Source organism: Passer domesticus, chromosome 32 (genome assembly GCF_036417665.1).
Source record: "Passer domesticus isolate bPasDom1 chromosome 32, bPasDom1.hap1, whole genome shotgun sequence".
NCBI lineage: Eukaryota > Metazoa > Chordata > Aves > Passeriformes > Passeridae > Passer > Passer domesticus.
In genome coordinates, this window is record NC_087505.1 from 2,621,578 (window position 1) to 2,648,539 (window position 26,962).

General features: G+C 62.3%; 3 protein-coding genes and 1 long non-coding RNA gene across 8 annotated transcripts; 1 reads left to right on the forward strand and 3 right to left on the reverse strand.

Moving 5' to 3' along the window:
• Window positions 1-42: 42 nt before the first annotated feature.
• On the reverse strand, window positions 43-7,111 carry ENTREP3 (endosomal transmembrane epsin interactor 3). 2 transcript variants are annotated; one of them, XM_064401789.1, is made up of 12 exons: window positions 6,108-7,111; window positions 5,477-5,533; window positions 5,237-5,347; window positions 4,978-5,103; window positions 4,776-4,883; window positions 4,474-4,637; window positions 4,274-4,373; window positions 4,106-4,190; window positions 3,440-4,018; window positions 3,179-3,247; window positions 2,215-2,477; window positions 43-1,062 (listed from the first exon to the last, which is right to left on the reverse strand). In XM_064401789.1, exons 1-12 carry the CDS (start codon window positions 6,324-6,326, stop codon window positions 892-894), a joined length of 2,052 nt encoding a protein of 683 aa, XP_064257859.1. In that variant the 5' UTR covers window positions 6,327-7,111; the 3' UTR covers window positions 43-891. The 2 variants fall into 2 exon arrangements, with proteins under 2 accessions (XP_064257859.1, XP_064257860.1); XM_064401790.1 differs by having other exon boundaries at window positions 3,179-3,244; window positions 6,108-7,105.
• Window positions 5,995-13,618, forward strand: LOC135288406 (uncharacterized). Of its 3 annotated transcripts, none has more exons than XR_010351532.1 (4): window positions 5,995-6,263; window positions 12,924-12,969; window positions 13,190-13,242; window positions 13,353-13,618. It is a non-coding gene; the product is annotated as an uncharacterized LOC135288406 (long non-coding RNA). The 3 variants fall into 3 exon arrangements; XR_010351533.1 differs by having other exon boundaries at window positions 5,995-6,246; XR_010351534.1 differs by lacking the exon at window positions 12,924-12,969.
• Window positions 7,141-11,262, reverse strand: SCAMP3 (secretory carrier membrane protein 3). Its single transcript, XM_064401793.1, has 8 exons — window positions 11,053-11,262; window positions 10,814-10,933; window positions 10,615-10,735; window positions 10,389-10,517; window positions 9,994-10,153; window positions 9,749-9,850; window positions 9,551-9,668; window positions 7,141-8,339 (listed from the first exon to the last, which is right to left on the reverse strand). Exons 1-8 carry the CDS (start codon window positions 11,167-11,169, stop codon window positions 8,193-8,195), a joined length of 1,014 nt encoding a protein of 337 aa, XP_064257863.1. The 5' UTR covers window positions 11,170-11,262; the 3' UTR covers window positions 7,141-8,192.
• CLK2 (CDC like kinase 2) lies at window positions 13,247-26,572 on the reverse strand. Of its 2 annotated transcripts, none has more exons than XM_064401792.1 (13): window positions 26,412-26,572; window positions 23,457-23,626; window positions 19,377-19,611; window positions 17,660-17,753; window positions 17,246-17,312; window positions 16,815-16,931; window positions 16,429-16,595; window positions 15,942-16,036; window positions 15,546-15,675; window positions 14,757-14,839; window positions 14,465-14,544; window positions 14,216-14,306; window positions 13,247-13,903 (listed from the first exon to the last, which is right to left on the reverse strand). In XM_064401792.1, exons 2-13 carry the CDS (start codon window positions 23,624-23,626, stop codon window positions 13,721-13,723), a joined length of 1,512 nt encoding a protein of 503 aa, XP_064257862.1. In that variant the 5' UTR covers window positions 26,412-26,572; the 3' UTR covers window positions 13,247-13,720. The 2 variants fall into 2 exon arrangements, with proteins under 2 accessions (XP_064257862.1, XP_064257861.1); XM_064401791.1 differs by having other exon boundaries at window positions 17,660-17,756.
• Window positions 26,573-26,962: the final 390 nt, after the last annotated feature.

Consider the following 26,962-nt stretch of genomic DNA (forward strand, 5'->3'; position numbering starts at 1 on the left):
GCCCCGCCCCGCCCCGCCCGCCCCGTGACACCGGCGCCGTGGGCGGCGGCGACCACCTTTATTCGGTCTGTAGCGAGGGGCAGCGGCCGCGGGACCGGCCCCGCAGCGCGGCCCGGGCGCAGCCGGGCGGGGAGGAACCGGCACCGGGACCGAACGGGGCACAGGGGACAGAGCAAGGGACAGGCACGGCAGTTCCGGGCTACGGGCGCGCTGGCACGGAGCCCAGGGACCAGGCCAGCACAAGGGGCAGGTCAGGGGACAGGCACGGCTGGCACAGGGGACCGAGGATCAAGCCAGCATGGCCAGCCAAAGGGACAAGGCAGAAGACAGGCACGGCCAGTGGAGGGGACAGGGGACAGGCATGGCTGGCACAAGGGACCGGGGATCAAGCCAGCATAGCCAGCCAAAGGGACAGGGCAGGGGACAGCATGGCCATGCCAGGCTACAGGCACAGCTGGCACAGGGGACAGGCACGGCCATGCCAGGCTACAGGCATGGCTGGCACAGGGGACAGGGTATGGCCAGTGCATGGGTCAGGCACAGCCACAACACGGGACAGGGCAGGGGACAGGCGTGGCCATCCCAGGGAATAGGCACAGCTGGCACAAGGGACAGGGCAAGGGACAGGCATGTCCAGAAGAAGGAATAGGGCAAGGAACTGGCATAACCACCCCAGACAGGCAGGGGACAGGCACAGCTGTCCCGGCCCCCCAGCAGACACCCCAGGGGACCAGCCCCAAACTTGGGGAGGGGGCCCAGCCGAACCCCCGGGGCAGCAGTGCAGGGCCCAGCCCCACCAGGGCAGCAGCAGCAATGTCCGAGCAATGTCCAGGGCTGATTCCAGAGCGGGGCTGCCCCCTAGAGTGGAGGGTCCCCGCAGGGGCCGTGCCCTCAGAGCGCGCTCTCCTTGCAGGCCCCGCTGAGGCTCCGGGGCCGGCCGCGCTCCATGCGCCGCGCGGACAGGAGCCGCCGCAGGGACGACGTGGAGCTCAGGTCCCCACAGCTCTGCAGGTGGATTCCTTCGTGGGGCCGCTCTGCGCCCGGCCAGGCACTCCAGGGAACCTGCAATGCGTGGGGACAGGCTGCAGCAACAGGGATGGCACCCCTGCCTGTGGCACCCCTGCCTGTGGCACCCCTGCCCATGACACCCCTGCCCGTGGCACCACTGCCCGTGACACCCCTGCCCATGACACCCCTGCCCGTGGCACCACTGCCCGTGGCGCCACTGCCCGTGGCACCCCTGCCCATGGCACCCCTGCCCGTGACATCCCTTCCCGTGGCACCCCTGCCCGTGGCACCCCTGCCCATGACATCCCTGCCTGTGGCACCCCTGCCCATGGCACCCCTGCCCGTGACATCCCTGCCCGTGGCATCCCTGCCTGTGGCACCCCTGCCCGTGGCACCCCTGCCCGTGACATCCCTGCCCGTGGCATCCCTGCCTGTGGCACCCCTGCCCATGGCACCCCTGCCCGTGGCACCACTGCCTGTGACACCCCTGCCCATGACACCCCTGCCCCATCAGACCAGGGACACTGCTCTGACAGGCACAGGACACTGCTCTGGCAGTCCTGTCCTCGTCATCACACCTGGGACACTGCTCTGATGAACTTGTCCCCACTGTCACACACAGGACACTGCTCTGGCAGTCCTGTCCTTGTCATCACACCTGGGACACTGCACTGCACCCCTGCCCGTGGCACCTTCCTGCACTCACCCCCCTGTGCTCAGCCCTCCAGCTCCAGCGCTGCCAGGCAGCGCACGGGGCAGGAGGACAGAGGTGACAGGGATGGCAGAGGCGTGCATCACGCGCCCACACTGGCATTTGGGACAGGTTGGGTCCCGTCAGGGCCTCCCGGGCTGCGCAAGGACGCCGGTGTCCCGTAAAGCTGAGTTGTGGGGATGTCCCAGCAGCTGCCTCCGGGTGCAGTGACTCAGGGGCAAAGGCAAAGCCATTGCAACAGGCACGATTTTCCCAGCTGTGGCTCCAGTGGGGATCAAGGAAAAGGAGCTGCCCCCCAGGAAGGGCTGGGCAAGGACAGTGCTGCAGGAAGAACGCTCTGCCTGCAGCCAGGGTGCCGACACCACGGGGGTGCAGCAGGGGAACAATGGAAGGGCCTGGGTGGAGGTGTTGATGGGGAGAGAAGGGAGGAGAGCGCGGATGGGAGTTCTCTGGGAAGGAGGAGTTGCCCATCCCCTGTAGCTTCCAGAACCCACCTGTTTGTGCCCGTGGAAGCTGTGCCCAGACACCTCCGTGCCAGCTGCCAGGCTGCGCTTGGGTCTCTGCAGGAACCTGGCCACCAGCCCACGGGTGCCCCGGTAGCCCTTGAGGTCCCCCAGGGAGCGGGTGGTTGTCTTTGACAGCTGCTGTGGCACCTTCTTGCAGGGTGGCAGCTTGTTCTTCCCCACGGAGCCAGCCCGGAGCAGCGGAGGGGAGTCACAGTGGGAACGGTGGAGCAGGCAGGCCTCGGAGCACAGCCCTGGGGGGTGAGGGCTGTCAGACCTGGGGCACTGCTCTGGCAGTCCTGGCCTCGTCATCACACTTGGGACACTGCTCTGATGGACCTGTCCCCACTGTCACACACAGGACACTGCTCTGACAGTCCTGTCCCCGTCATCAGACCCAGGACACTGCTCTGGCAGTCCTGGCCTCGTCATCACACCTGGGACACTGCTGTGGCAGTCCTGTCCTCGTCATCAGACCCGGGACACTGCTCTGACAGGCACAGGACACTGCTCTGACAGTCCTGTCCTCATCATCAGACCCAGGACACTGCTGTGACAGGCACAGGACACTGCTCTGGCAGTCCTGTCCTCATCATCAGACCCAGGACACTGCTCTGACAGGCACAGGACACTGCCCTGATGGACCTGTCCCCACTGTCAGGCCCAGGACAGTGCTCTGATGGATCCATCCCCACCATCAGACCTGGGACACTGCTTCAACAGACCCAGGAGGCTGCTCTGATGGACCTGTCCCCACTGTCACACCCCAGGATGCTGCTCCCAGCAGACCTATCCTCAGAGGCTTGGAGTCCTGCTGTGTCCCATCCCCAGTCAGCAGGAGCAGTCCCACCACTGGCCCCATTGCCCCAGCCCCAGCAGGGTGAGCTCAGTCCCCAGAGTGCTACAGACACCCCCTGTGCCCCCCTTCTCTCCCAGTACACCCCAGTGCCCTGACCTGTATCGGCGGAGGAGTCGGACACGGTGTCCTCCAGTGCTTTGGTATAAAGTACTTCCCTGAAATCTGCTGGGAGCAGAGAGAGCCCTCAGGCCTGGGCAGCACAACCCTCCAGCACTGCTGCTCCCAGCCCAGCAGACTCCCCTGCTCCCCCCGTTCATTCCCAGCCCGGCCGCAGAAAATCACAGCCCAACCCTGCGGCACATCCCGGCCGCCCCGCACAGACACCGCCACACTCCCCTGCCTGTCGCTGTCACCTACCAGCACGGCCAGCCATGGGCACGCCGGGGTCACTGTGTGACCGCAGGAGCGGGCGCGGGGCCAGCCCCGGGGCCGGGGACGAAGGGCACGAGGTCTCGCTGTTGCGCCGGGGGCGGCCGGCGGCCGTGTCCGTGTCCGTGGGGCGGCCACCCCCGCGGCCCCGCAGCGAGGATCCCCTGTCCTTGAGCCGCACCTCGGGGAAGCAGGGCCCGGCGCAGCGCCCCGGCCCCACCAGCCGGTTGCAGCTGTGGGTGACGGCTCCCCCCGCCAGGATGCCGTCGGGGCCGGGCTCCGCCGTGGAGCACGAGTAGGATCGCTCGCCCCGCACGCGGGGCTGCGGCCGCTCCTCGAAGGGGCCCTGCAAGCCCAGCGTGGGGCTGCGGGCATGGTGGCTGCACTGCACGCAGTCCACGCTCAGGCAGTAATCGGCGCGGCTGCGCTGGATGGAGCGGAACAGGACGTAATCCACGGAGCGCATGGAGCCCTGCAGCTCCAGCAGGCACGAGTCCTCCGAGGGGCTGCTGTCGCCGGGGATGTCCATGATCTCGGACATGATCAGGGACCCGCTGTCCATGGAGACTGCGAGGAGAGGAGCTGCTGGGAAGAGCCGGAGCTGCCACGGCCCCGCCGCACGCCCGTGCCCGGAGGGAGCACCGGAACACTCACCTTCCCCGCTGAGCACGATGGAGGGGACGCGGTCGCAGGTGCAGGCGGGGGAGCCCTCTGTCAGCTGCGAGTCGAACAGGGTGGCCTGCGGGACAGCGGGCTCAGGGCTCAGCTCAGCAGCAGCCCAGCCTGCCCAGCCTGCCCTGCCCACGGCCCCACAGCCCCCACCTGGCTGTCTCCCCGCAGCCCCATCACAGTCTCGTAGGACGGGGGGAAATCGGTTGGGTAGAGGGGCACGGGGCTGTCCATGGAGCCGTTGTAGGTGATGCTGTGGAGGCAAGAGCAGAAAAAGCCACTCTGGGTGGGACGAGCCCAGCCTGGGGGCACACGGGCCCCCCTGTCCTGCCAGCCTTGCTCCCAGCTGGTACCTCTGTGCATCCGTCTCGGAGCTGCAGGTGTACTCAGGGGGGTAGTAGGGGGGCGGTGGCACTGGAGGCACAAACTCCTCGAAGTCCATCATCATGCTCTGCAGGAAGGTGTCGGGTGGGGACGTGCACTCCAGTGTCACAGAGCTCGAGCGCTGTGGGACCAGCTGCAGGGAGAGGGGACAAGGGAGAGCTGAGACCTCCTGCCCTGAGATCCAGCAAGGGATGTGCATCCTGGCCTTTAATCTGCACCCCAGGGACCACCCCAGCCCGGGAGCTGCTCCTGGGCCAGAGCTGGCACTCACCACGTGGACGATGTCGAGGGAGAAGATCTGGATGCAGCACAGGACAGCAGAGAGCATGCAGATGATGGTGGAGAAGACGGTCAGGCCGCAGACACTGAAGAGGAGATCCTGGGGAGCAGTGGGGTGAGCTGCAGAGCCCGCAGAGCGTGGCCGGGGCTGCGGCCGCTTCCCGGGGAGCCCTGGTATCCCCCTGCTCCTCCACCTTGAGTGCCACACGGATGCTCCGGCAGTTGGGGGTGGGGAACATGGTCAGCATCTCGCTCTGCTGGCTGCAGGAGGCGGGCGGGGGCTCCGAGCGGGGCTGGCAGCACACACACGTGTCCCTCTCCTGGGGACGAGAGGCACTGCGAGGAAGCTCCGGATGCCGTGCTATCCCCTGGGAGCCGCCAGACCCCAGCTCCGCCGCTCCCCAGAGCCCCCCGCAGCCAGGAGCGAGCCCGGGGGTCGCGGCTCAGCCTCACCCTCTCGCAGGCCTCCAGCGTCTTCACCAGCTGCGCGTTCTGGCACGACAGGATGGAGCCGGCGAGGCTCAGCATGAGGCCCAGCACCGAGAGCAGCGTGAAGAAGGCGATCTGCGGCGGGAGGAGAGGGGCTGCCGGCGGCGCAGGGAGCCGGCTGCGCGCCCGGGGGCACGGCGGGGTTGCTCGGCCTCCCCATCCTGGGCTCCCCCGCCTGCGGGAGGGTGTCCCCCCTACACCTACCACCAGGGTGAGCGGCCGCTTCCAGGAGATGATGCCGACCAGCCCGGACAGTGCCAGCTGCAGTGCACAAGCCCCACGGTGAGCACAGGGAGAGGGCTCTGTGGGGCAAAAGGGCTCCGAGCAGCCCCTGCCCGCGGGCAGAGCCCCCCGCTCCCTGCAGGCCTGCAGCCAGCCCGGGAGCAGTGGGGCTGTAGGAGCAGCCCTGGCGCCACGAGAAGGGAGAAACTGCTGATTCAGGGCCTGGGGACTGCGGGCTGCTCCGGCTGGGCACAAACCCAGGCCAGGATCCGTGCTGCAGGGTCACCACGGGGGACCCCGGGTGCTGCCCTCCCCCAGTACCCAGCAGACGGAGCAGAGCCCCCATCGCCCCCCTGTCCCTGCCCTTTGGTGCCCCCACACCCCTCCCCGCCCATGGCTGCGTACCCCGGACATCCCCCCGCGCCCCTTGGGGGTCCCCATCCCTCACAGAGTCACCCTGGGGGAGCCCTTGGGATTCTCCCACAATGCACCGCGGCAGCCACGGGCAGAGGGTGGGGGAGCAGCGGGGCTGCCCTCCCCCGGGACCGGCGGCGAGCCCGGCCCCCGGGGAGCGCTGCAGCCCCCTCCCCGCGCCCCTCGGCCCCGCACTCACCGAGAAGCCGGCCCAGGACGGGCAGGACTGCCGGATTTTGGTGGAGGGAGTGATGGTGGCCGCCACCAGGCTGAAGGTGACGATGAGGACGCCCAGGACGGCTTGCACGAGCCCCAGGACCAGCAGGACCTGCAGCCAGGTGCGCTGGAGGCGGAGGTGGGTGAGGCTGCGGGAGCTGCGGCCGGTCAGCGAGCGGCTGGAGTCGGTGGGGGAGGGCATGGCCGCGGCGGGCGGCGGCTCGGGGCCGGCCCCGGAGCCCCGGGGCAGCCGGCGGCACCGCGCCAGGACCGCGGGGAGCAGGAGCAGCTGCTCTGCGGGAACGGGCCGGGCTCCACCTTTCGGCTCGCCGGAGGATGCTGACGGTGGCTCTTCACCGCCCCGGGCGGGGGGGCTCGGGCAGCGCCCACGGCCACGCGGGGCCGGGAGAAGCTCCGCGGAGAACAGAAGCGGTCTCGCCGCTCCCTGCGCAGCCAGCCCGGGGCGCGCCTAGAGCCCGCACACGGAGCGCGGCCCCGGCACCGCCGCCTCCTCCCTGGCCGTCGGTGGAGCGCCGGGCCGCCGCCGGGAGATCATCCCGCCCCGCGGGCTCCGAGAGCCGCCGCCCGGGACGCGGCCCCCGGGGCAGCGCCGGCAGGCGGGAGCCGCGCTCCGGAGCGGAGCATCCTCCGCGGGCGGCGGGCCCGGGGCCGGTACCGGTAGGGGCGGGCGGCTACCGGCGCTCCGTCCGGCCCGCTCCCCGCGGCCCCGGCGCCGCGCGGGGACGCCGGGCCGGCGGAAGGCTGCGGCCGAGCATCGCCACCGCCGCCGCGCCCTCCGGGACCGCCCGGGGCCGCAGCTGGAGGCGGGCAGCGAGCGCCGGGAGCGGCGGGGACGGTCCCACGAAGCGGAGGCTGCTCGGCCGCGCCCGCCCCGGGGCCGCCCCTGTGCGGCACGACGGGAGCTGTAGTCCATCCACACCGCCCCCGGGAGCGGCGGCACCGGCAGCGGCCCCGCTGCGCCCCCCAGCCCCGGGAGGCGAACGGAGACGGCGAAGGAAGAGAGTGAACCTTCATTTATTCCTTAAATAAACCGGGAGCGGCCGGGGAAGAGCACACGGGGAGCAGCGGAGGAGCGGGACCGGGAGGGCACCGGCCCCCACAGCTGAAGGCACAAAGCCAGCCCCGGGGCTGCGGGGACAAACCGGGAGCACCCGAGAGGAGATGGACTGAAGCACAACGCGTGAGACGTGTCCTGGGGATCCCCAGGGACAGGGGACAGAGGGCAGGGAAGGGGGAGGCAGGGCTGGCTCAGCCCCCGAGGAGCGTGAAGGGAGCTGGGGGCAGCAAGGGGGTCTCAGTCCTCCAAGCAGTGCGGAGGGGGCCTGGAGGAGCTGTTCAGCCCTCCCCGGAGGCAAGGGGTGCCATGTAAACGCCAGGGCTGCTCCTCGGCACCCAGCCCGGCTTTGGGGTCCACTTGGGCTACAGGCAGGATCCCCACAAGCAGCAGCTGCCCGAGCCCTGCCTGTCCCTGCCCTGCCCTCCTCATCCTGAAGAGAGGGAGAGGATGGGGAAAGGGACAGGACAAAAGGACGAGACACCCTGGGGAAAGCACCAGCCCCATCCTCATCCCGCCGGAGCAAGCCCCAGGAGGAAGAGGGGGATGACGTTCTTGGCAGAGCATGGGGGTCCCCGGGCACACGGGGGCAGGGCACCCTCCACGCCCTAAGGGAGCACAAGTGTCATCACCAGGCGGGGAAACGGGAGAGCACAAGGAAGGCAAGTGACCGTCGCAGTCCCTGGGAGCAGCGTTCCATTCCAGCCATCTGGAGGAGGCTCCTGCCCCCAGCAGCTGGCGCTGGAAGGGAGGGCGATGGCTCAGGGCTCGGCCCCAGCACTCCCCGCCCCGCCGAGGGGAGGGGACCAGCACAAACCAGCACAGCCTCTGTCCGTCAGCAAGGGGGGTAAGAGCAGCAGACCATTCAGGCACCAGCACTTCCAAGCTGGGATGAGGCCAACTCTGACAGCCGATGGGGATCCAGTGAAAGTGCGACCGGCGCTTCCTCTCCCTCGGGAGGAGCCCGGCGGGCAGGGCCGGGCAGCAGCGTGGCTACGGGGCACGGAAGGCGCTGGTGGCCGCGCCCGCGGCGGCGTTGGCCGCGGCCGTGCGCACGGCCTGGTTGGAGAAAACCCCGGCTGCAAACTCCTCCTGGGCCTTCTGGAAACTGGCACCCGTGCGGCGGTACAGGGAGTGGATCTGCAGGGCAGGAGAGGCCGGAATCAGGGCTGGGGTAAACAGGGCTGTGATGGCCCAAAGCTACCCCAAAAAGGATGAGGGATGGCTTTAGCTGCAAGGCCCTGGTAAACAGAGTTTTGACACCCAAAAGGGATGAGGGATGGCTTTGGCTGCAGGCTCCGGATAAAATGAGCTGTGATGGCCCAAATTTCTCGCAAAAGTGATGAGGGGTGGCTCTGGCTGCAGACTCCTGGTAAACAGAGCTGTGATGGCCCAAACCTCCCCCAAAAGGGATCAGGGATGGCTCTGGCAGCAGCCTCCAGGTAAAATGAGTTATGATGGCCCAAACTTCCCCCAAAAAGGATGAGGGATGGCTTTAGCTGCAAGCCACTGGTAAATAGGGTTGTCATGGCCCAAACTTCCCCCAAAAGTGGTCAGGGATGGCTCTGGCTGCAGACCCCGGGTAAACAGAGCTGTGATGGCCCAAACCTCCCCCAAAAGGGATCATGGATGGCTTTGGCTGCAAGCCCCTGGTAAACAGAGTTGTCATGGCCCAAATTTCCCCCCAAAAGGATGAGGGTTGGCTCAAGCCCCTGTTAATCAGAGTTGTGACCCCCAACTGCAGGCTCCAGGCAAACAGAGCTATGATGGCCCAAACTTCCCCCAAAAAGGATGAGGGATGGCTTTAGCTGCAAGCCTCTGGTAAACAGAGTTGTGACCCCCAAAAGGGATCAGGGATGGCTCTGGCTGCAGGCACCAAGTAAACAGAGTTGTGATGGCCCAAATTTCTCCCAAAAGTGATGAGGGATGGCTCTGGCTGCAGACCCCAGGTAAAAAGAGGTGTGATAGCCCAAACCTCCCCCAAAAGGGATCAGGGATGGCTCTGGCTGCAGGTCCCTAGTAAACAGAGCTGTGATGGTCCAAACTTCCCCCAAAAAGGATGAGGGATGGCTTTATCTACAAGTCCCTCCCAAACAGTTTTGACCCCCAAAAGGGATCAGGGATGGCTCTGGCTGCAGACCCCAGGTAAACAGAGCTGTGATGGTCCAAACTTCCCCCAAAAAGGATGAGGGATGGCTTTATCTACAAGTCCCTCCCAAACAGTTTTGACCCCCAAAAGGGATCAGGGATGGCTCTGGCTGCAGACCCCAGGTAAACAGAGCTGTGATGGCCCAAACCTCCCCCAAAAGGGATCAGGGATAGCTCTGGTGCAGGCTTTGACCCTAACCCACCTTTTTCAGCATAATGATGCCCAGCACAGCCACTGCCGTGAAGGACAGGGACACCATGATCATCATCACGGCCACGGCCGTGTTAGTCCGCAGCGCTATCAGGCTCAGGATCCAGCCACTGCAAAACAAGAGGCTGAGGCCCCCGGTTGCCCTGCTCCCCACCCAGCCCTGCCTCTGCAGGCTCAGCACACAGCCCACCTGAACCCCCAGTTCGGGATGCCGATGGCCTGCAGCACGTACATCACGTTCTGGGCAAAGAACACGAAGAAGAAGACAAAGAAGTTGAAGGAACTGTCGCTCCTGGGAGGGAGAAACGGGCACAGAAGGAAGCTGTTAAACCTTCCTTGAAGCAGGAGAGCAGGGAGCTCGGGGTGCAACAGCACATCCTGCAGAGCCAGAGGCTCCCAGGAGCTGGAGTGGGTGCCCAGGGCTGGGGGACTCACCTGAAGGCTTTGTACATGGGCCGGTACCAGCAGACGAAGGAGCAGGGCGTGTAGAGCAGGGCCCAGAGGATGGAGAGGCCAAAGCCAGAGCCAGAGCTGGGATCCACGCAGAACCAGGCGAGCGAGGCCAGGAAGTTCATGAACAGAGCAATGGTGCTGGCTGGGGGACAGGACGGCACTCAGGAGCCCAGCCAGGCTCCCCCAACCCCCACCACCACCTGTTCATCCCAACTTCCCCAGAAATTCACAGGAAATTCATCCTTCCACCTGCTGCCCAGGAAATTCATCTTTTCCCCCTGCTGCCCAGGAAATTCATCTTTTCCCCCTGCTGCCCAGGAAATTCATCCTTCCCCCTGCTGCCGGGCTCTGCCCCGAGATTTCCCCCCCAGACTCACCCATCCAGAGGTAGTACATGGTTGTGACTGTCTTCTGGAAGTCCGCGGGGATCTCCACGGGGATGTCCTGGTAGAAGCACGGCTTCACCGGGCAGAAGGACGGCAGCGGGGGCCAGTTGTTGAGCCTCGCTGCGGGCGGAAGGCGGTGAGGAGGAGCGAGGAAGGCTCCCGGAGCGAGGAAGGCTCCCGGGGGGCCCCGTCCCTGCCCAGCCCCGCAGCCACTCACTCTGGGAACCGCCGAGCGCCGCGTTCTGCAGCTCCCGCTCCCGCCGGTCCAGCTCCTCCGCTTTCCGGTTCAGCTCCTCCTGCCGCTTCAGCAGCTCCGCCGTGGCGGCGGCGGCCGAGGCCTGCGGAGACACGGCGGGACACAAACCTTGGGCTGCCGCCGGCGCCCGCGTGCCGGGCCGGCGGCGCCTGCCCCGTACCTGCGAGCCGTAGGAGCCGTAGTTGCGGGGCTCGGTGGGGCTCGCCTTCCGCGGGGGCTGCGCGCCCGCCGCGACCGGCGGCGGCGGCGCTACCGAGGGGGTCTGGAACGGCGGCGGCGGCTGCGGGGATAGAGCAGAGACAGGTGAGACCGCGCCGGCGGCGGGGAGGGCTCCGCTGCCCGGGAGGAAGATCCGGTCCGCGGGCAGGCCCCGGTGGGCGGGCAGGCCCCGGCGCTCACCGCGTCGCTCTCGAAGGGGTTGTAGCCATCCAGCACGGCGCCGGGCCGCGCCTGCAGCGCCGCGGGGTCCTGGAAGGGGTTGTCCGGGAGCACCGCGGGGCCGCCGCGCTGGGCCATGGCCGGGACCGGGACCGGAGCGCGCCGCACCCGCGGGACCGGCGCCGCCGCCAGGCCCCGCCCCGCCCCGCCGCTGATTGGCCCCGCCGCGCCGTGACGTCACCGGGGAAGACCGACACCGCCCCCCGCCCGCCGCAGGGGGCCGCTGCGCACGCGCCGCAGCCGCGCCGGGCGGGGCGCGCGCGTGACGCGGCCACGTGTCCCCGGGGTCACGTGCGGCGCGCCCGTCTCGGTTCCGTCCCGCGGTTCCTTCGGGTGTCACCGACAGTGGCGGCCGCGACGGGACCCGTCACCCCCCGGGGTCCCGGTGTCCATTGCCCATCACCGCCGGGGTCCCGGTATCCATCATTCATCGCCCCCCGGTGTCCCGGTATCCATCACGCATCGCCCCTCAGGGTCCCGGTATCCATCGCCCATCACCGCCCCGGTGTCCCGGTATCCATTATCCATCACCCCCCAGTGTCCCAGTAGCCATCGCCCATCACCCCCCGGTGTCCCGGTACCCATCACTCATCATCCCCCGTGTCCCGGTATCCATCGCCCATCGCCCCTCAGGGTCCCGGTATCCATCGCCCATCATCCCTCCGGATCCCGGTATGAATCGCCCATCGCCCCTCAGGGTCCCGGTATCCATCACCCATCACCTCCGGTGTCCCAGTATCCATTATCCATCACCCCCCGGTGTCCCGGTATCCACCGCCCACCACCCTCCATATCCCGGTATCCATCGCTCATCCCCGCCCCAGTGTCCCGGTATCCATCACCCCCCGGTGTCCCGGTAGCCATTATCCATCAACCCCTGGCGTCCCGGTATCCACCACCCATCGCCCCCGGTTCCCCCCCGGTTCCGGGTCCCCGCCCAGCCGGACCTGCCGGGACAGCGGCTCCTCCCCCGTGTGCCCCCGGTCCGGCTCCCCCTCTTACCGGGCAGCCCCGGTGCCGTTTCCTGCTGCCCCCGCAGCTCCCCTGTCCCCGCAGGCGTTACCCCAGCAGCTGTCACCGAGCCGGACGGACAGCCAGGCGGGACTCGGACCGACAGCCAGGCGGGACTCGAGCACTCCGAGCACTCGGGGAATTTCTCTGTGGCTCCCGGCCAGTTATTTATAGGAATCTCCAAACCCTGCCACTCCAGCTGCCCCGGACTGCACACTGACCCCTCCCGGGGAGCAGGACCCCCATCCCTACCCTGTCCCCCGCCATGCTCAGCACACTGCTAAAAATGCTCTGAACTGAAATCCTCTGACCCTCTGTGAAGCCCACGGGTGAGCTCCCACCTCAGCCCAAACCTGGAGCTGCTCCTGGCAGAGGTGGAAGCTGTGGGTTTGGGTTTGTTCTTTTGTTGAAGTCCAAGGTATGAAGCAGTTTAATTCTCCTCCAGCCCCACGTGGGGCTGGGCACGGGGGCACGGAGGGCTCCCAGCCCAAGCTCAGTGAGCTGGGATCACAGCCCACAGAGATCCTTCAGGGTCACCCCTCCTGAGGCTCCCCACGCTCACTCCAGGTGAAACCAGACCTTTGCTTTCCCCTCTGCATGGTGACAGCCTGGTGGTGCCACAGCAGAGACATGTCACCCACACCCCAGCGAGACTGTCCCCCTGCCATCAGCTGTGACACAGCCCAAGAAACACCCAGGGAACAGCCCAAAGCAAGGCCCAGGCTGCCTGCAGAGCTGCAGAGAGTCAAAAAGACCCAGCCAGGCCTGGGGTGGGTGTAGGAGAGCTGGATGTGGGCTCCTCACAACCCCTTTTCCACCAGGCACCACCAGCAGGCAGCACTCCTCAAGGCTGAGAGGTTCCTTCAGGTAAGAGAACAGCTGAGGGCCCCCTGTCCTTTCTCTGCCTCCCACCCCAACACTGGACCCAGGGCATGAAGAAAGGGCCAGTCCCTGGTTTCTGCCCCACACAGCAGCTCCTACTCGGGTCCAGCTGCAGCCCTGCAGCTCCTCTCTGCTTGGGGGGGATGGTGCAGGTGGATACAGCTGGACCACAAAGTTCCTTTCATCCCTGTCCTTCCCCCCACAGGGCACAGCAGAACAACCCCAGGATCAGCTGCTGTCAGGCCAAACCCCGACCAGGTGCTTTATTCACTTCATATTTATTTTTCACAAAGACTGTACAAAATTCTTATAAAACTCTGGTGTGGGGATGGGCTATGACATTGATCCAAAAAATAATTCCCATGCAGTCCCACCAGTTCCATAACTTACAAGGAAACAGATAAGCTACAGAGAGCTGCTAGTCCTGGAGTATTTACACCGAGGGGGGCAGGAACAGGAGACAAAGCAACACAGGACAAGAGGTATTTACAGCACGGACACACAGGCCCCCCTCACCTCACGGGAACGGCAGCAGCGACAGCAGGTCAGGCCCTGGTGCTCCTAGGCCGACAGAGAATCTGGGCTATTTACAGTATCTCACATATTAACAGCTTTACAAACGTGTCCAGGAAGTTCATCTCATGTATATAAAAAAAAAAAGCACCAAGTGTCTGAATAGAAATCACACAGGCCTCCACGGGGGCTAGAATCCGAGGGCTGGCTGGCACCTGTGGCGTCACCGGCTGATGTCCCGGCTCGAGTCCCACATTTTTGTGCTGGGCTCCATGCCTAGCATGTCAAAGAAGGGGTGCTTGAGGGCCTCAGCCAGGGTGACCCGCTTGGAGGGCTCGTACTCCAGCATGCTCTCGATGAGGTCGAACAGGCGGTGATGGTCCTCGGCCTCCGAGGTCAGGTATCGCTGCAGGGGAGGGGGAAGTGAGGATCAAGGAGGGTGCACCCCGTCCTGGGATGTTCCCTGGTTTGTTCACACTGTCACTCAGCCTGGAGCTGAGCTCTGCACTCCTCTGTGCAGAACTGACAGATTGTCACACACCCTCCCCTCCCCGGGCACTTCCTGAACTTTCCATGCTCTCCTTGTCCTCCACTTCAGATTCAACTCAGGCTGCTGCAGCTTCCTATTGCTGGGCCAGCCCAGGCTCCCTTCACCCACCCTTCTGCTGGCCCAAACTTGCCCAGAGGGAGAAGCTGAGGAGGGGCCAAGCTGCCTTACCCGCAGGGGTTTGCAGTTCTCCCGAACGTAGCGTCCAGCTGAGGTGTTCTCGTCCCAGTCCAGGCGGCCGTGGTAGAAATATTTCTGTTTCCTGTCACAGGAAAAGGTGGCAGCAGGTTACACCTGAGCACAACACCCCCGCAGCAGCAGCAGCAAGGTGCCAGCCCCGGTGGGACACAGCTGGTTGGCTCCAAAGTGGGATCTCCCCCAGGAGCAGGAGGGCTGGCACAGCTGCAGTGCCCAGCTCACCTTGTCTTCCGGACCATTCGAGAAGGAATTGGCCCCAAAATCCTCTCCATCATGGCCAGGTGCTCCCTGTTGTCATGTGTCTGGGAGAGAGAAATGTAAAGGGAAGGCATGGAATAGAGATTCCAGTGGTTGTGCCTCCAGCCCTGGGTGTTCCCCCACCCAGAACCCCCTCCTGGCCAACACCCTGGGTGTCTCTCCAGGACTGCAGTGATGGAGGGACCCCCATCAGTGTCAGGGAGGCAGCCACCATCCTCTCACCAGTTGGGAAGTACCCACACAACACAGTTCTCACCTGGAAAAGGGTGAAACCCACATAATACTCAAAGATGATGCAGCCAATACTCCACACATCACAGGGCTGGCTCCAGCCAAGCTCTGAAAAACAATGTAGTTTAAATAAATGATCCAGTTACAACCCAAGAATTCAAATACCTCTTTCTTTTAAAAATAAATGACTAATAAATAACATCTATTCCAGCCAGGCTCCTGGTGCTCTGCTGGCAATACACTGCCCAGCTGGCAGCAATGCCAAATCACCAGCTGACAGTGGATCAAGGAATCAGCAAGGTTGGAAATGATCTTCAAGATCACCAACTCCAGCCTGTGACCAATCCCCACCTTGTCACCCAGCCCAGGACACTGAGTGCCACATTGAGACATTCCCTGGACTCCTCCAGGAATGGGGACTCCAAACCTCCCTGGGCAGCCCCTTCCAATGCCTGACCACCCTTTCCAGGAAGAAATTCCTCCTGATGTCCAACCCTGGCACAACCTGAGGCCATTTCTTCTTGTCCTGTCCCTTGCTCCCTAGGAGCAGAGCCCAACCCACCATGAGGAAGCTGTGGAGAGTGAGAAGGTCCCCCCTGAAGCTCCTTTTCTCCAGGTGGAACCAACCCAGAATAATGACAGGGCTGTAACCATGGCCTTCCCAGGAACTAGCACTGCAGAGCTGTTAAATCAATGTTTCCCATCTCTCAGGGCAAACCCAGAAATTCCTGAATGATGTGGAAGCCCAACACTCCCCGGCCCAGCAGGGCCCAAGGGGCACACCTGCCCTGGCAGAGATGCAGTGCCACCTTACCCAGGATGACCTCAGGGGCCCGGTAGTGCCTGGTGGAGACGATGGTGCTGTGATGCTCGTGGTCAAAGGTGGCACTGCCAAAGTCCACCACCCTGATGGCCGTGCTCTTCACGCTCCTCTCATCCCGTTTCTGCACGGGGGACAATGGGATCCATCACCGGGCAGCTCCAGCCCTGCCTCACCCAGCTGAGCGCACCACGGGTGGGGAAAGCTGTGGCAGCCCCACAGCTCAGCCCCAAACAAGCTCCCACCACCCTGCTCCCAACTCAGCACTGCCTGGCAGATCATGCAAAGCCCTGAAGGACTGCACGGACTCCACATCCCCTGGGGCAGTGTCTGACCCCTCTGGCAAGGACAGGGACACCAAGAGGAGAGGCAAGTGAGGCAGTGTGTTACCTTTTCCAGGTTGTAGGAGAGCTCGTAGTCAGAGTTCACAAAGAGGATGTTCTCTGGCTTGAGGTCAGTGTGGGTGAGTTTATTGTCGTGCAGAACTGAGGGAGCAAAGAGAGTCTGGGTGAGGGGAGAGAAGCAGAACAAGGCTGCACCCCCCCAAAAAAAAGCCATGACTGGTGCAGTTTGCTCATACTGGCACCAGTTGAACCCACATTTCAGCCTGGGTGTGAGCAGCCAGGCAAAGCCCAGGCCATGATGAAGCATAAAGATTTATTGTATTGATCACCAGAAGGTGCAGTGGGGTGGATGCTGAAGTGCTCTGAGCTACTGCCAGCCCACAAGCATCAGAAAATGAAGAGGATTCATTCCCAGAGGGGCAGGAAGGCTTGGGCTCAGAGCCACAGCAAAAACTTGTTGCTCTGGGCCACCAGTTGCAGAAGTGCTCCCCAGGTCAGCCCAAAGCAGGGGGAGAGCAGCAGGGAACACTTACACTTCACAGCCTGGCACACCTGGAAGGCCATGTGCCGTACTTGGTGGATGGGGTAAGGCAGGTAGTTGTTATCCTTCAGGAAATCAAAGGTGCTGAGCCCCAGCAGCTCGAAGGAGATGCACATGTGGCCGTGGTAGTCAAACCAGTCAAACATCCTGACACAGAGACTGACAGAAACATTCCAGTTGGGAACAGCTCTGCAGGCACAGCTCAGCTGTGTCACCCCTGCGTCAGGCTCCTCCTTTCCCTGCTCAGTCTGTATCTCACAGCAAGCCAAGATGCTTCCAAAGCCATCTAGGATCACGTTCAACCACACAACACCAAGCAGCCCTTCCACCCCAGCCCTGAAACCAGCCCTTCCTGCTGAACACCAAGAGCACACTCACTTTGTGTTCTCAGGATCCTTCTCGTTGATTTTCTCCAGCACGTTGATTTCCAGTCGAGCAGCCTCTTTGTACTTCTCTACGTTTTTAATGATTTTCAGAGCAACACGCGCACCACCTCTGTGGGAGGAGCAGGAAGAAAGGACAAGGTGAGTCCTGAGCAGGTAAAAGGGGCTGTGCCCTGTGAAAGGGACCTTCTGACCAGCCTCCCTTGCCCAAGCAGGTTATTATTAAGGGGTGCCCACCAAAGGTGTCCCTTTCCCTCCCTACAAAACAGCCCTGCTGCTTCCCCCAACACATGGGCAACACAAAGAGGGTGAGAGCCTGGAGCAGCAGAGGATATTGAAAACCAAGAGACTGAATTTCCCCCCCAGGCTCTCACATTATGCCCAAAAGGCTCCGTTGCCAGCTGTGGGCCCCCTTTCCCCACATACCTCCGGTGATCCATGCACTGCACCACTCTGCCGAAGGTGCCTTCCCCCAGGGTGCTGATAATCTCATCTGGGAGGGAGAGAAGGAGAGGGAAGGAGCTGAGAGAGGGAGCAGGACCTGGCTGCAGCGATACACAGGGCAGAGGAGAATGCATTGCAACACCTAACCTGCACACAGCTGGAGAGACCGGAGCAGCGGAAGGCTGACACCGGCTGCACAAGGCAGCTGCCCTAATTCCCTGGCACTTCAAGTAACAATACACAATATAAACGTAGCTTTAACAAAAGGGGAAGGAAAAGGAGAGGGTTTCTCTTTAATAAACAATGAAAATAAAATGAAACAGAAAGATAAGACAGATCTGCGACTGCGATGGGAGCTTAACTAGAGAGCTAAATTATGTTACGATTTGGCTGTACATCTTTCTTGTAGCCAGTCGCCGACGCGATAGATCAGATGCCCCTCGTCGTCGTCCTCCACACTCTTGGCCCTTCTGCTGCTCTGTCGACTCCGCTGCTGGCCCAGGCAGACAGGGAATTCATCATTCACCAATCAGATTTTCAAACCAGCGCAGCAGCCAGCGTCACGCATTGGTTGGTTTGGAAATTCACATGGTTGTTTGAGGAGGGGTTGCAGGAGGAGATTCCCAGCCAATTCATACGGCACAGAGGAATATATAACGATAGGGATATTGCAAGGGAACATGTCAAGATACAACACACTAGCTCAGAAAAGAAAAAAACAGTTTGCTTTTCGTTGTAGCAAAAAAAAAAAAAAGAAAAAAAAAGAAAAAGAAAAAAATAAGAAAAAAATAAGAAAAAAAAGAACCTACAAACAGCCCCAACCCGAACCAGTGTGACAGCAGAGCTGTCAGAGTGAGGGAGCTGATGGGCATGGAAAGGGCTGGCTGCTCTTGCTCCCACGGGGGCTCAGAGAGGAACAGCACTGGCCTTCGGGTCCTGGGGACTGCCTGAGCACGCCGAGGGCCAGAGGCCACGGGGAGGGGCTCCCCAGCCCCAGCAGAGCAAGGGCAGCAGGAGGCAGGTGCTGCCTGGGAGGTCCTGCACAAGCCCAGGCTGCCCCCACAGGCACCCCTATCCCACTCCAATAACCTCCCACACAGCTTCCCCCAGCCCCGACACTCAGGGAAAGATGAACTCCGAGATTTGAGAAAAGCAGCTTTAGATACAATGATCCATCCAAAATGGAAAGTTCGCAGTGCCTGCCTGGGGAAAGATGGACACTTCTTCCTAGACCCTCCCCCAAAGAAGCTGATCCTGGAAGGGCTAACTTCCAGAAGAGAAGCAGAACCCAACAGGGAACAGGGACAGCCCTGGGATGAGGCAGATAAGAGCTTTATGCCGGAGAAGAGAAAATTCCTGCCTTCGGTTCCTCAGCTAAGTATCCCCAGTATCTGGGAGCAACCAGCCAGCAGACTTGGGACCCAAATCCATTCCCCAATCCCCTCCCTGGACACAGAGCCAGAACAGACCAGACAACACTGAGAGCTCCACACACAGAGCAGAGAATGTGTCTGGGGTCTAACAGAAGTGGAAGGTGAACAGCAGAACAGACAAGAAGAGAAAGCCAGGGATGCTTCCGGGAAGAGCCTGGGATGGTTCTGCCTCCATCTGAGCTGAGTGCTCCAAAAGCTCTGCTCCTCCACAAAGCCCACATCAGCTGGGCCCACCCAGGAGGATCCTGCTCTGGAGCAGGGTCTAACCCTCAGAGCCAGGGCCCGAAACAGGGACCACAGGGGCAGTCACCTGTCACAGGCTCTCTGGGACTGGGACCAGCTGAGCGCTGGCTGTTCAAGCCTTGCACAAATCCTGCCTGGCTGGGGCTCCGTGAGCATCACTGAACAGGAGGAGATGCAGCACCACCCTGGGGACCCGCCAGCCTCGTGGGGCACTCCTGTCCCCCCACCTGAGAGGCAGCCTGAGCCACCCGTGCCCAGCCGGCACAGGGCAGCGCCAGGGATGCGGGCAGCACCGAAACTCCTCTTAAAACACACGCACGCACACATCTCAAGCCGAGTCGGAGAGAGCTTTTAGAAAGTGAGTTTTGTACTTACCCAGCTCAGCACCTGGGAGAGAGAAAGGTTACAGGGCAGGCGTGGCACGGCAGGATACTCACCGATGAGGAGCGGCTAAAGGACCGGCTGCGGCGCCGCCTCCGCCTGTGCTTACGCCGGCTGCTTTTGCAGCTGCGGTAGCTGCCCTCGCGGTCCCGGGAGCGCCGGTACTCGTAGGAATGTCGGTACTCAGGCTCGTAGTAGGCGTCGCCCCGCTCGCGGCTGTAGTCGTTGCGCCGGTAGCTGTCACAGTAACGGCGGTCGTAGGCCCTGCGGTCTGCTGAGTGGTCGTCGTAGCTGGGGATGTGGAGGGGGAGGTGTTAGTCTGGGAGCTCTCGGAGGGACACAGAACACCTAAAATAGCTCTGCTACACCGAATTAAATGAGCGGGATGGCTTCTGAGGTAGTGCTGGAAACGGAAAAAGGTTTAAGAAAAACCAAGCCAGGAGCAAGAGGTCCTCGCTCTCAGAAGGACCCAGCACACCTAAAATAGCCCAGCTACCCTGAATGGTGTAAAATGAGCAGGATGGCTTCTGAGGTAGTGCTGGAAACAGGAAAAGGTTTAATAAAAGGCAGAGAAAAACCGAGCCAGGAAGAAGAGGTCCTTGCTCTCAGAGGGACCCAGCACACCCGAGATAGTTCAGCTACCCCGAATGGTGTAAAATGAGCAGGATGGCTTCTGAGGTAGTGCTGGAAATGGAAAAAGGTTTAATAATAAAAGGCAAAATAAAGCTCCCACAGAGAAAATCCGAGCTGGGGGAAAGAGGTCCTTGCTCTCAGAGGAGCACAGGACACCCAAGATAGTTCAGCTACCCCAAATAAAATTAGCAAGATGGCTTCTGAGGTAGTACTGGAAACAGAAAAAGGTTTAATAAAAGGCAGAGCAAAAAAACTCTTGGAGAAAAACCAAGCCAGGAGCAAGAGGTCCTTGCTCTCAGAGGGACCCAGCACATCTAAAATAGCCCAGCTACCCTGAATGGTGTAAAATGAACAGGATGGCTCCTGAGGTAGTGTTGGAAATGTTAAAAGGTTTAATAATAAAAGGCAAAATAACAGAGTTCTTACACAGAAAAAACGAGCTGGGGAAAGAGGTCCTTGCTCCTGCTAAAACACCCCACAAAAATGATTATTTCATTTGTTCTCTTCTTTTTTTCTAGTGAATTACTGTCTGACAAATTACCTAGGCTGGACCTCTTGGCCTCTGTCTAATCAGGCAGCCCCAGGTCTGAGGTGAAGTCCCAAAGGTCCTGTGAAGTGCCTTTGTACCAAACTGGGAGAGAAACTTCTGGGCTTTTTGCCTTTTTAAGCAGACACAGAGTAATGTGGTCACTCCATCAACAGGGAGCACACCCCTGCATCAGGGAATGTTGAGGGGTTGGAATGGACTTGAAGATCATCATCACCTCTCACTAGACCAGAGTGCTGTCCAATCTGGCCTTGAACATTGACAGGGTTGGGGCAGCCCCATCCAACCTGTGTGTCATTGTCCTCACCACCCTCACAGGGAAGCTCTTCTTCCTCACATCTAGCCTAAACTCTCTCTCTTTCAATTTGTACCCATTCCTCCTTGTCCTATCACTACAGTTCCTCATGGAAGGTCCCTCTCCAGCTTCCTTGCAGGCCCCTTTTAATACTGCAGGGTGCTGGGAGGTCTTCACACAACCTTCTCTTCTCCAGGCTGGAAAACTCTCCCAGCCCAAATTCTCCCACAACCTTCTCTTCTCCAGGCTGGAAAACTCTCCCAGCCCAAATTCTCCCACAACCTTCTTTTCTCCAGGCTGGAAAACTCTCCCAACCCAAATTCTTCCACAACCTTCTCTTCTACAGGCTGGAAAACTCTCCCAGCCCAAATTCTCTCACAACCTTCTCTTTTCCAGGCTGGAAAACCCTCCCAGCCCCAATTCTCCAACAGCCTTCTCTTTTCCAGGCTGGAAAACCCTCCCAGCCCCAATTCTCCAACAGCCTTCTCTTCTCCAGGCTGGAAACCCTCCCAGTCCCAATTCTCTCAGCCTTTCTCCATGAGGAAGGTGTTCTAGTCCTCTTAACAACATCCCAGCCTCCTCTGGACCTGTTTGAACAGTTCCATGTCCTTGTTATGTTGGGAACACCAAAACTTTTGCAGTGCTTTGAGGGGTGGGAGCCAAGGCAAGAAGCCATGAACTGCCAACCCTTGGCATAACAAGGGGGACAGGGACCTGTGTCCCAGCCAGGTGAGGGACACTGAGGGACACTGAGCTGAGGACCCCAGACCTTCCTGTACTGAAAGTGTGAAGGGATAAAGGCTCAGTGGGTCCTTTGTCAGGACCCCTCCTTGCAGGCACCAGCTGGAGCTGTTACTTTGTAATTGCACCAAGACTGAACCATTTTTAAGGACTGAGATGTTTGAGACTTTGCTGTGAGAAACCAGGGCTGAGCCAGTAAGGAAACTGGTCTGACTGGGAGCGTGGGGTGTCAAACAGAGCAAGCAGTGGGTCACTGAAGCCACTGCTGTGACGGGGCCTCAGTCCCAGCTCAGGTGGTGGGTGGCACTGCCAGAGGGGCTCCTGGGTGTCACACAAAAGTTTCCCTAAGAGGGGAGTGAGGGGCTTTGGTGACAAGCACTGCCCAGGCTGTGACAGCTCAGAGCAGGCCTGGGTCACGTGGAACCTGGGTGAGGATGGATGACTAGGCCATGATTAAGGGACTGGAGCATCTCTCTTAATGAGCAGACTGGGAGATGGGCCTCGTTAGTCTGGAGAAGACTGAGAGGAAATCTTGTTATTGCACGTCAGTATCTGCAAGGCAGGAGCCAGGATGGTGCCAGACTCTTTTCAGTGGTGCCCAGGGAGAGGATGGGGAGCAAAACCACAAACTAAAACACACCACATTCTATCCCAGCACAAGGGAGAAGTTCTTCCCAGGGAGGGTGGCAGAGCACCCAGGGCGAGCATGACACCTCCCTCTCTGAAGAATCCCACATCTGTATGTCCAAGGCAGGTGCCAGGATGGTGCCAGACTCTTTTGAGTGGTGTCCAGCGATAGGATGGGGAGCAAAACCATAAACTGAAACACACCATGCTCTACCTCAATACAAAGAAGAAGTTCTTCCCAGGGAGGGTGGCAGAGCACTGGCACAGCTGCCCAGGGCGAGCATGGCACCTCCCTCTGTGGAGAATCCCACATCAGTATCTCCAAGGCAGGTGCCAGACTCTTTTGAGTGGTGCCCAGTGAGAGAATGGGGAGCAATGGCCATAAACTAAAACACATCATGCTCTATCTCAACACAAAGAAGTTCTTCCCAGGGAGGGTGACGGGCATGGCACCTCCCTCTCTGAAGATTCCCACACCAGTATCTCCAAGGCAGGTGCCAGGATGGTGCCAGACTCTTTTCAGTGGTGCCCAGTGAGAGGATGGGAAGCAAAACCACAAACTAAAACACACCACATTGTATCTCAGCACAAGGGAGACGTTCTTCCCAGGGAGGGTGGCAGAGCACCCAGGGCGAGCATGGCACCTCCCTCTGTGGAGAATCCCACATCAGTATGTCCAAGAAAGGTGCCAGACACTTTTCAGCAGTGCCCAGTGAGAGGATGGGGAGCAATGGCCATAAACTAAAACACACCATGCTCTACCTCAACAAAAAAAGTTCTTCCCAGGGAGGGTGGCAGAGCACTGGCAGAGCTGCCCAGGGCGAGCATGGCACCTCCCTGTCTGAAGAATCCCACATCAGTATTTCCAAGAAAGGTGCCAGACACCTTTCAGTGGTGCCCAGTGACAGGATGGCAAGCAAAACCACAAACACACCACATTCTACCCCAGCACAAGGGAGAAGTTCTTCCCAGGGAGGGTGGCAGAGCACCCAGGGCGAGCATGGGTGAATCTGAAGAATCCCACATCAGTATATCCAATGCAGGTGCCAGGATAGTGCCAGACACCTTTCAGTGGTGCCCAGTGACAGGATGGCAAGCAAAACCACAAACACACCACATTCTACCCCAGCACAAGGGAGAAGTTCTTCCCAGGGCGGGGGGCGGGCACGGCCCCTCCCTGTGTGACACACCCCAAAGCCCCGGACGTGTCCCTGCGCACCGGGTGACCCCAGCGGTCCCTCCCAGGCCCACCCCCGTGACTCCGGGCAGGAGGGCAGCGCGGGCCCCGCTCACCTCCGGGATCGGACGTGGTAGCTGTCCTCCCGCCGGTGCCGCCGGTCCCGCTCGCTGCTGCTGGAGCGGGACCGCGTCCGCCGCCGCTTGTGCTTGCGGCTCCGGTAGCGCTCGTGGTAACTGCCGCGGCTGCTGCGCTCCGACGAGCGGTACCTTCGGGAGTGCGGCATCTGCGGGGACAGCGGGGAGCGTCAGGGACACCGGGGAGCCCCTGGGAACAGCGGGGAGCGTCAGGGACAGCGGGGACCCCTGGGGACAGCGGGGAGCCCGTGGGGACAGCCGGGACCCCGTGGGGACAGCCGGGACCCCGTGGGGACAGCGGGGATCATCAGAGACAGCAGGGACCCCGTGGGGACAGCGGGGACTGTCAGGGACCCATGAGGACAGCGGAGACCCTGTGGGGACAGCAGGGACTGTCAGGCACCTGTGGGGACAGCAGGGACCCTGTGGGGATGGCAGGGACTCTGTGAAACTCCCATGGGGTCAGCAGGGACCCTGTGAGACACCCGTGGGACAGCAGGGACCATCAGGGAGAGTGGGGATCACCTGGGGACAGCAGGGACCCCGTGGGGACTGTCGGGGACCCCGTGGGGACAGCAGAGACTGTCAGACACCCATGGGGACAGTGGTGACCCTGTGAAACCCCCATGGGGTCAGCAGGGACCCTGTGAGACACCCACTGGGACAGTGAGGCACCCGTGGGGACAGCAGGGACCCCGTGGGGACAGCAGGGACAGTGAGGCAGCCTGTGAAGTCCCCACAGGGACAGCGGGGACCCTATGAGGCAGCTGTGGGGACAGCAGGGACTCTGTGGCACCCATGGGGATGGCAGGGCAGCACTCACAGCTGTGTGGCACAGGAACCCAGCACGTGTGAGTGTTCCAGGGGATCTGAGAGAGGGGACAGCAACCTCGGAGAGCCCCACAGGACAGGGTGACACGCCCATGGCCATCCTGCCCCGTGCTCTTTCCCAGAAAGAGACCCCTGGATCTCCTTGCCAGGCTGACATCCCTTCCTCACACCCATCTCCACTGTCCACAGCTCCAGAACAGCTTTTGCACCTCCTCTCTTTAAGCTGCCCAGGAAGGAGGGAAGCAGCACCAAGGAAGGTGAAATGAAGCCCTGGAGAGCACCAGAGCCCCTGGGCAATGTCAGAAATGGATTTATAAAAACCCTCAAAGCCTGACAAGTTTCAGAAGGTGGCCTTGCAAATAGGACTAGATACTTTGGAGAAACAGAACTATGAAAGATGCATTGTAGTGGCACCCACAAGGGGTAATTTAAAATTATCTGCTTTAAAGTATTTACAGCATGGTGTGGCTAAAGCTAAAAATGATTATAATGTATTGTAATTAAGAAATAATTAATTCTTGATTGTGATGCATGAATTATAACATCCGTACTGTCTCACCCTTCACAGGAAGCTGAGAATAGAATAAAAGTTTTTAAAACACCTCTCAGCTGCCCCATCCCTGGGTCAGAAAAAGGCATAATCCAGCAGTGGGTGATCAAGAGCAGCTCCTCAAGAGATGCCTCGGGGTCACTGCCAAGGGACATCTGCACTGGGGCACAAGGGTGGGGAAGGGTCTGGGGGCGTTTGGGCTGTCCAGCTGGGACTGAGGGGAGATCTCGGGGGGCTGCAGCTTCCCCAGGAGGGACAGCTCTGGTCTGTGCTCTGTGTGACAGTGACAGCACCCAGGGAACGGCTGGAGCTGTGTCAGCAAGGGTTAGGGTGGCTGTCAGGGAAAGGTTCTTCCCCAGAGGGCACGGGCACAGCCCCAGGGCTGCCAGGGCTCCAGGAGGGGCTGGACAATGCTCCCAGGAGTGCCCAGGCTGGGGATTTTGGGGTGTCCTGGGGAAGGACATCAGGACAGCCTGTGGACCCCTCCCAGCTCAGGAGATTGGTGACACACATCCCTCTGTCCATGGAGGAGCACCCAGGAGCAAACCCTGCCCTCCCAAAGGGCACCAAGAGAGCCCTGCAGACCTTCTCAACAGAGCCCCTCTGGGGGAACACGAGGGGCTGGAGCCAAGGGGAGCCCAAGGACACGAACAGACCCCCAGCCCTGCCCCTCTGGAGGGGCTGGAGCCAAGGGGATCCCAGGTGAGGCGGCTCAGGGGGTGCAGCCCCTCAGACCCTGCCGGGCCGTGCTCCACAGCTCTCAAACGCTCCCCAGGCGGGTTGTGGTTCCACGCACGAACCATGGAACCATGGAATGTTAACTGGGAGGCACCTTCCAGCTGACTCAGCCCCACCCCTGCCATGTGCAGGGCCACCTTCCCCTGGCCCAGGCTGCTCCCGGACCCGTCCAGCCCGGCTTCAAGCACCTCGGCCCGGGGCAGCCGCGGCTCCTCGGGGCGGTCTGTGCCAGGGTGGCGAGAGAAGCCGGAGCTCCCGCTGTCCCCGCGGCAATCTCCCCCATCCAAAATGCCCCCGGCTGCGTCCCCGTCCCCGCCCAGCGCTGACATCACCGCCAGGGCTCGGACAGGCCGAACCGGCCCGGCGGCGGGCTGAGCCGGGCCGCGGGCCCGGTACGGCGGCTCTGCCCGGGGCTCCCCCCGAGCCCGCGGACCGGAGGCAGCGCGAAGGCGGCGCTGGCGGCCCGCCAAGGCCCGGCTCCGCGGAGCGAGCGCAGGGGCCGCGCTCCGCAGCGGGGCTGCAGCCGGTGCGGGCACGGCGATGGCGGCCGCGCCGGGCGGGGCCTGCGCCGAGCGGGGCCGGAAGCACCGGGCACCGGAGAGGCGCCCGGAGGGCGGGGCGGCCTCGGCGGGGAGGCCCCGAGCCGGTCCCCCCGGGCCATCCGGCCCCGCCGCCGCCGCCGCGGGGACACCCAGGCCGCCCACCGCCACCGCGGCCCCGCCGGGAGCCACGAACCGGGCCCGCCCCGCGCCGCCCTCACCGGCCGCGGCCTACCCGCCCCGCCCCGCGCCGCGCCGCCCCGCATCGCCACGCACCGTCCTCGCAGCCAGGCCGGTGCGCTTGTCCCACAGGAAATCCGTGATGGCGGCCGTGGGCCCCGGGCCCCGCTCCAGCTCCTGCCGCCGCCGATCCGGGTCCTGCCAGCCCGCGGGGCCGCGCACGCACGGACGCGCTCACGCACGCACGCACGTAGGCGCGCGGAGCTGCGTCACACCAGGTGGGGCCGGTGGGCGGGGTTAGGCCTGAGGGGCGGGGCCGGTCTCGCGCGGCGCTCTTTGAGCCACGCCCCCTTCTCCGGCCCAGCGGCGCGGGCTGGGCGAGGCCGAGGGGCGGGGCCGGGGCAGATCGCCCCGCCCACCTCCTCCCCGAAGCCACACCTCGCCTCCTGACGGCGGCGGGACCGTGCCGAGGGGCGGGGTCAAACTGTGGGCGGGGCCTATACTGATATCCCCGCCCATCGCCTCCAGGAGCCGCGCCCACCGTCTTCCAAGCCACGCCCCTCCTCGCCCCGCTGCCTGGGATGGGGCGTGGCTAGACAGAAGGGGCGGGGTCCCAATCGGTAGCCCCGCCCCATCTCCCCGAAGCC

What these genes read in the sequence shown, in the direction of transcription:
- SCAMP3 (XM_064401793.1), bottom strand. Translation starts at nt 11,169, where the DNA reads ATGGCCCAGCGCGGCGGCCCCGCGGTGCTCCCGGACAACCCCTTCCAG. An exon ending in ACCCCTTCGAGAGCGACGCG is followed by an intron (nt 10,934 to 11,052) that starts GTGAGCGCCGGG and finishes CTATCCCCGCAG; the next exon opens with CCGCCGCCGCCGTTCCAGAC. An exon ending in CCCATGTACAAAGCCTTCAG is followed by an intron (nt 9,851 to 9,993) that starts GTGAGTCCCCCA and finishes TCTCCCTCCCAG; the next exon opens with GAGCGACAGTTCCTTCAACT.
- CLK2 (XM_064401791.1), bottom strand. Translation starts at nt 23,626, where the DNA reads ATGCCGCACTCCCGAAGGTACCGCTCGTCGGAGCGCAGCAGCCGCGGC. An exon ending in TACCACGTCCGATCCCGGAG is followed by an intron (nt 19,612 to 23,456) that starts GTGAGCGGGGCC and finishes CCACATCCCCAG; the next exon opens with CTACGACGACCACTCAGCAG. An exon ending in TCTCCTACAACCTGGAAAAG is followed by an intron (nt 15,676 to 15,941) that starts GTAACACACTGC and finishes TCCCCCGTGCAG; the next exon opens with AAACGGGATGAGAGGAGCGT.
- ENTREP3 (XM_064401789.1), bottom strand. Translation starts at nt 6,326, where the DNA reads ATGCCCTCCCCCACCGACTCCAGCCGCTCGCTGACCGGCCGCAGCTCC. An exon ending in GGCTGCGGGGAGACAGCCAG is followed by an intron (nt 4,191 to 4,273) that starts GTGGGGGCTGTG and finishes GCTGTCCCGCAG; the next exon opens with GCCACCCTGTTCGACTCGCA. An exon ending in GCCCATGGCTGGCCGTGCTG is followed by an intron (nt 3,248 to 3,439) that starts GTAGGTGACAGC and finishes CTCTGCTCCCAG; the next exon opens with CAGATTTCAGGGAAGTACTT.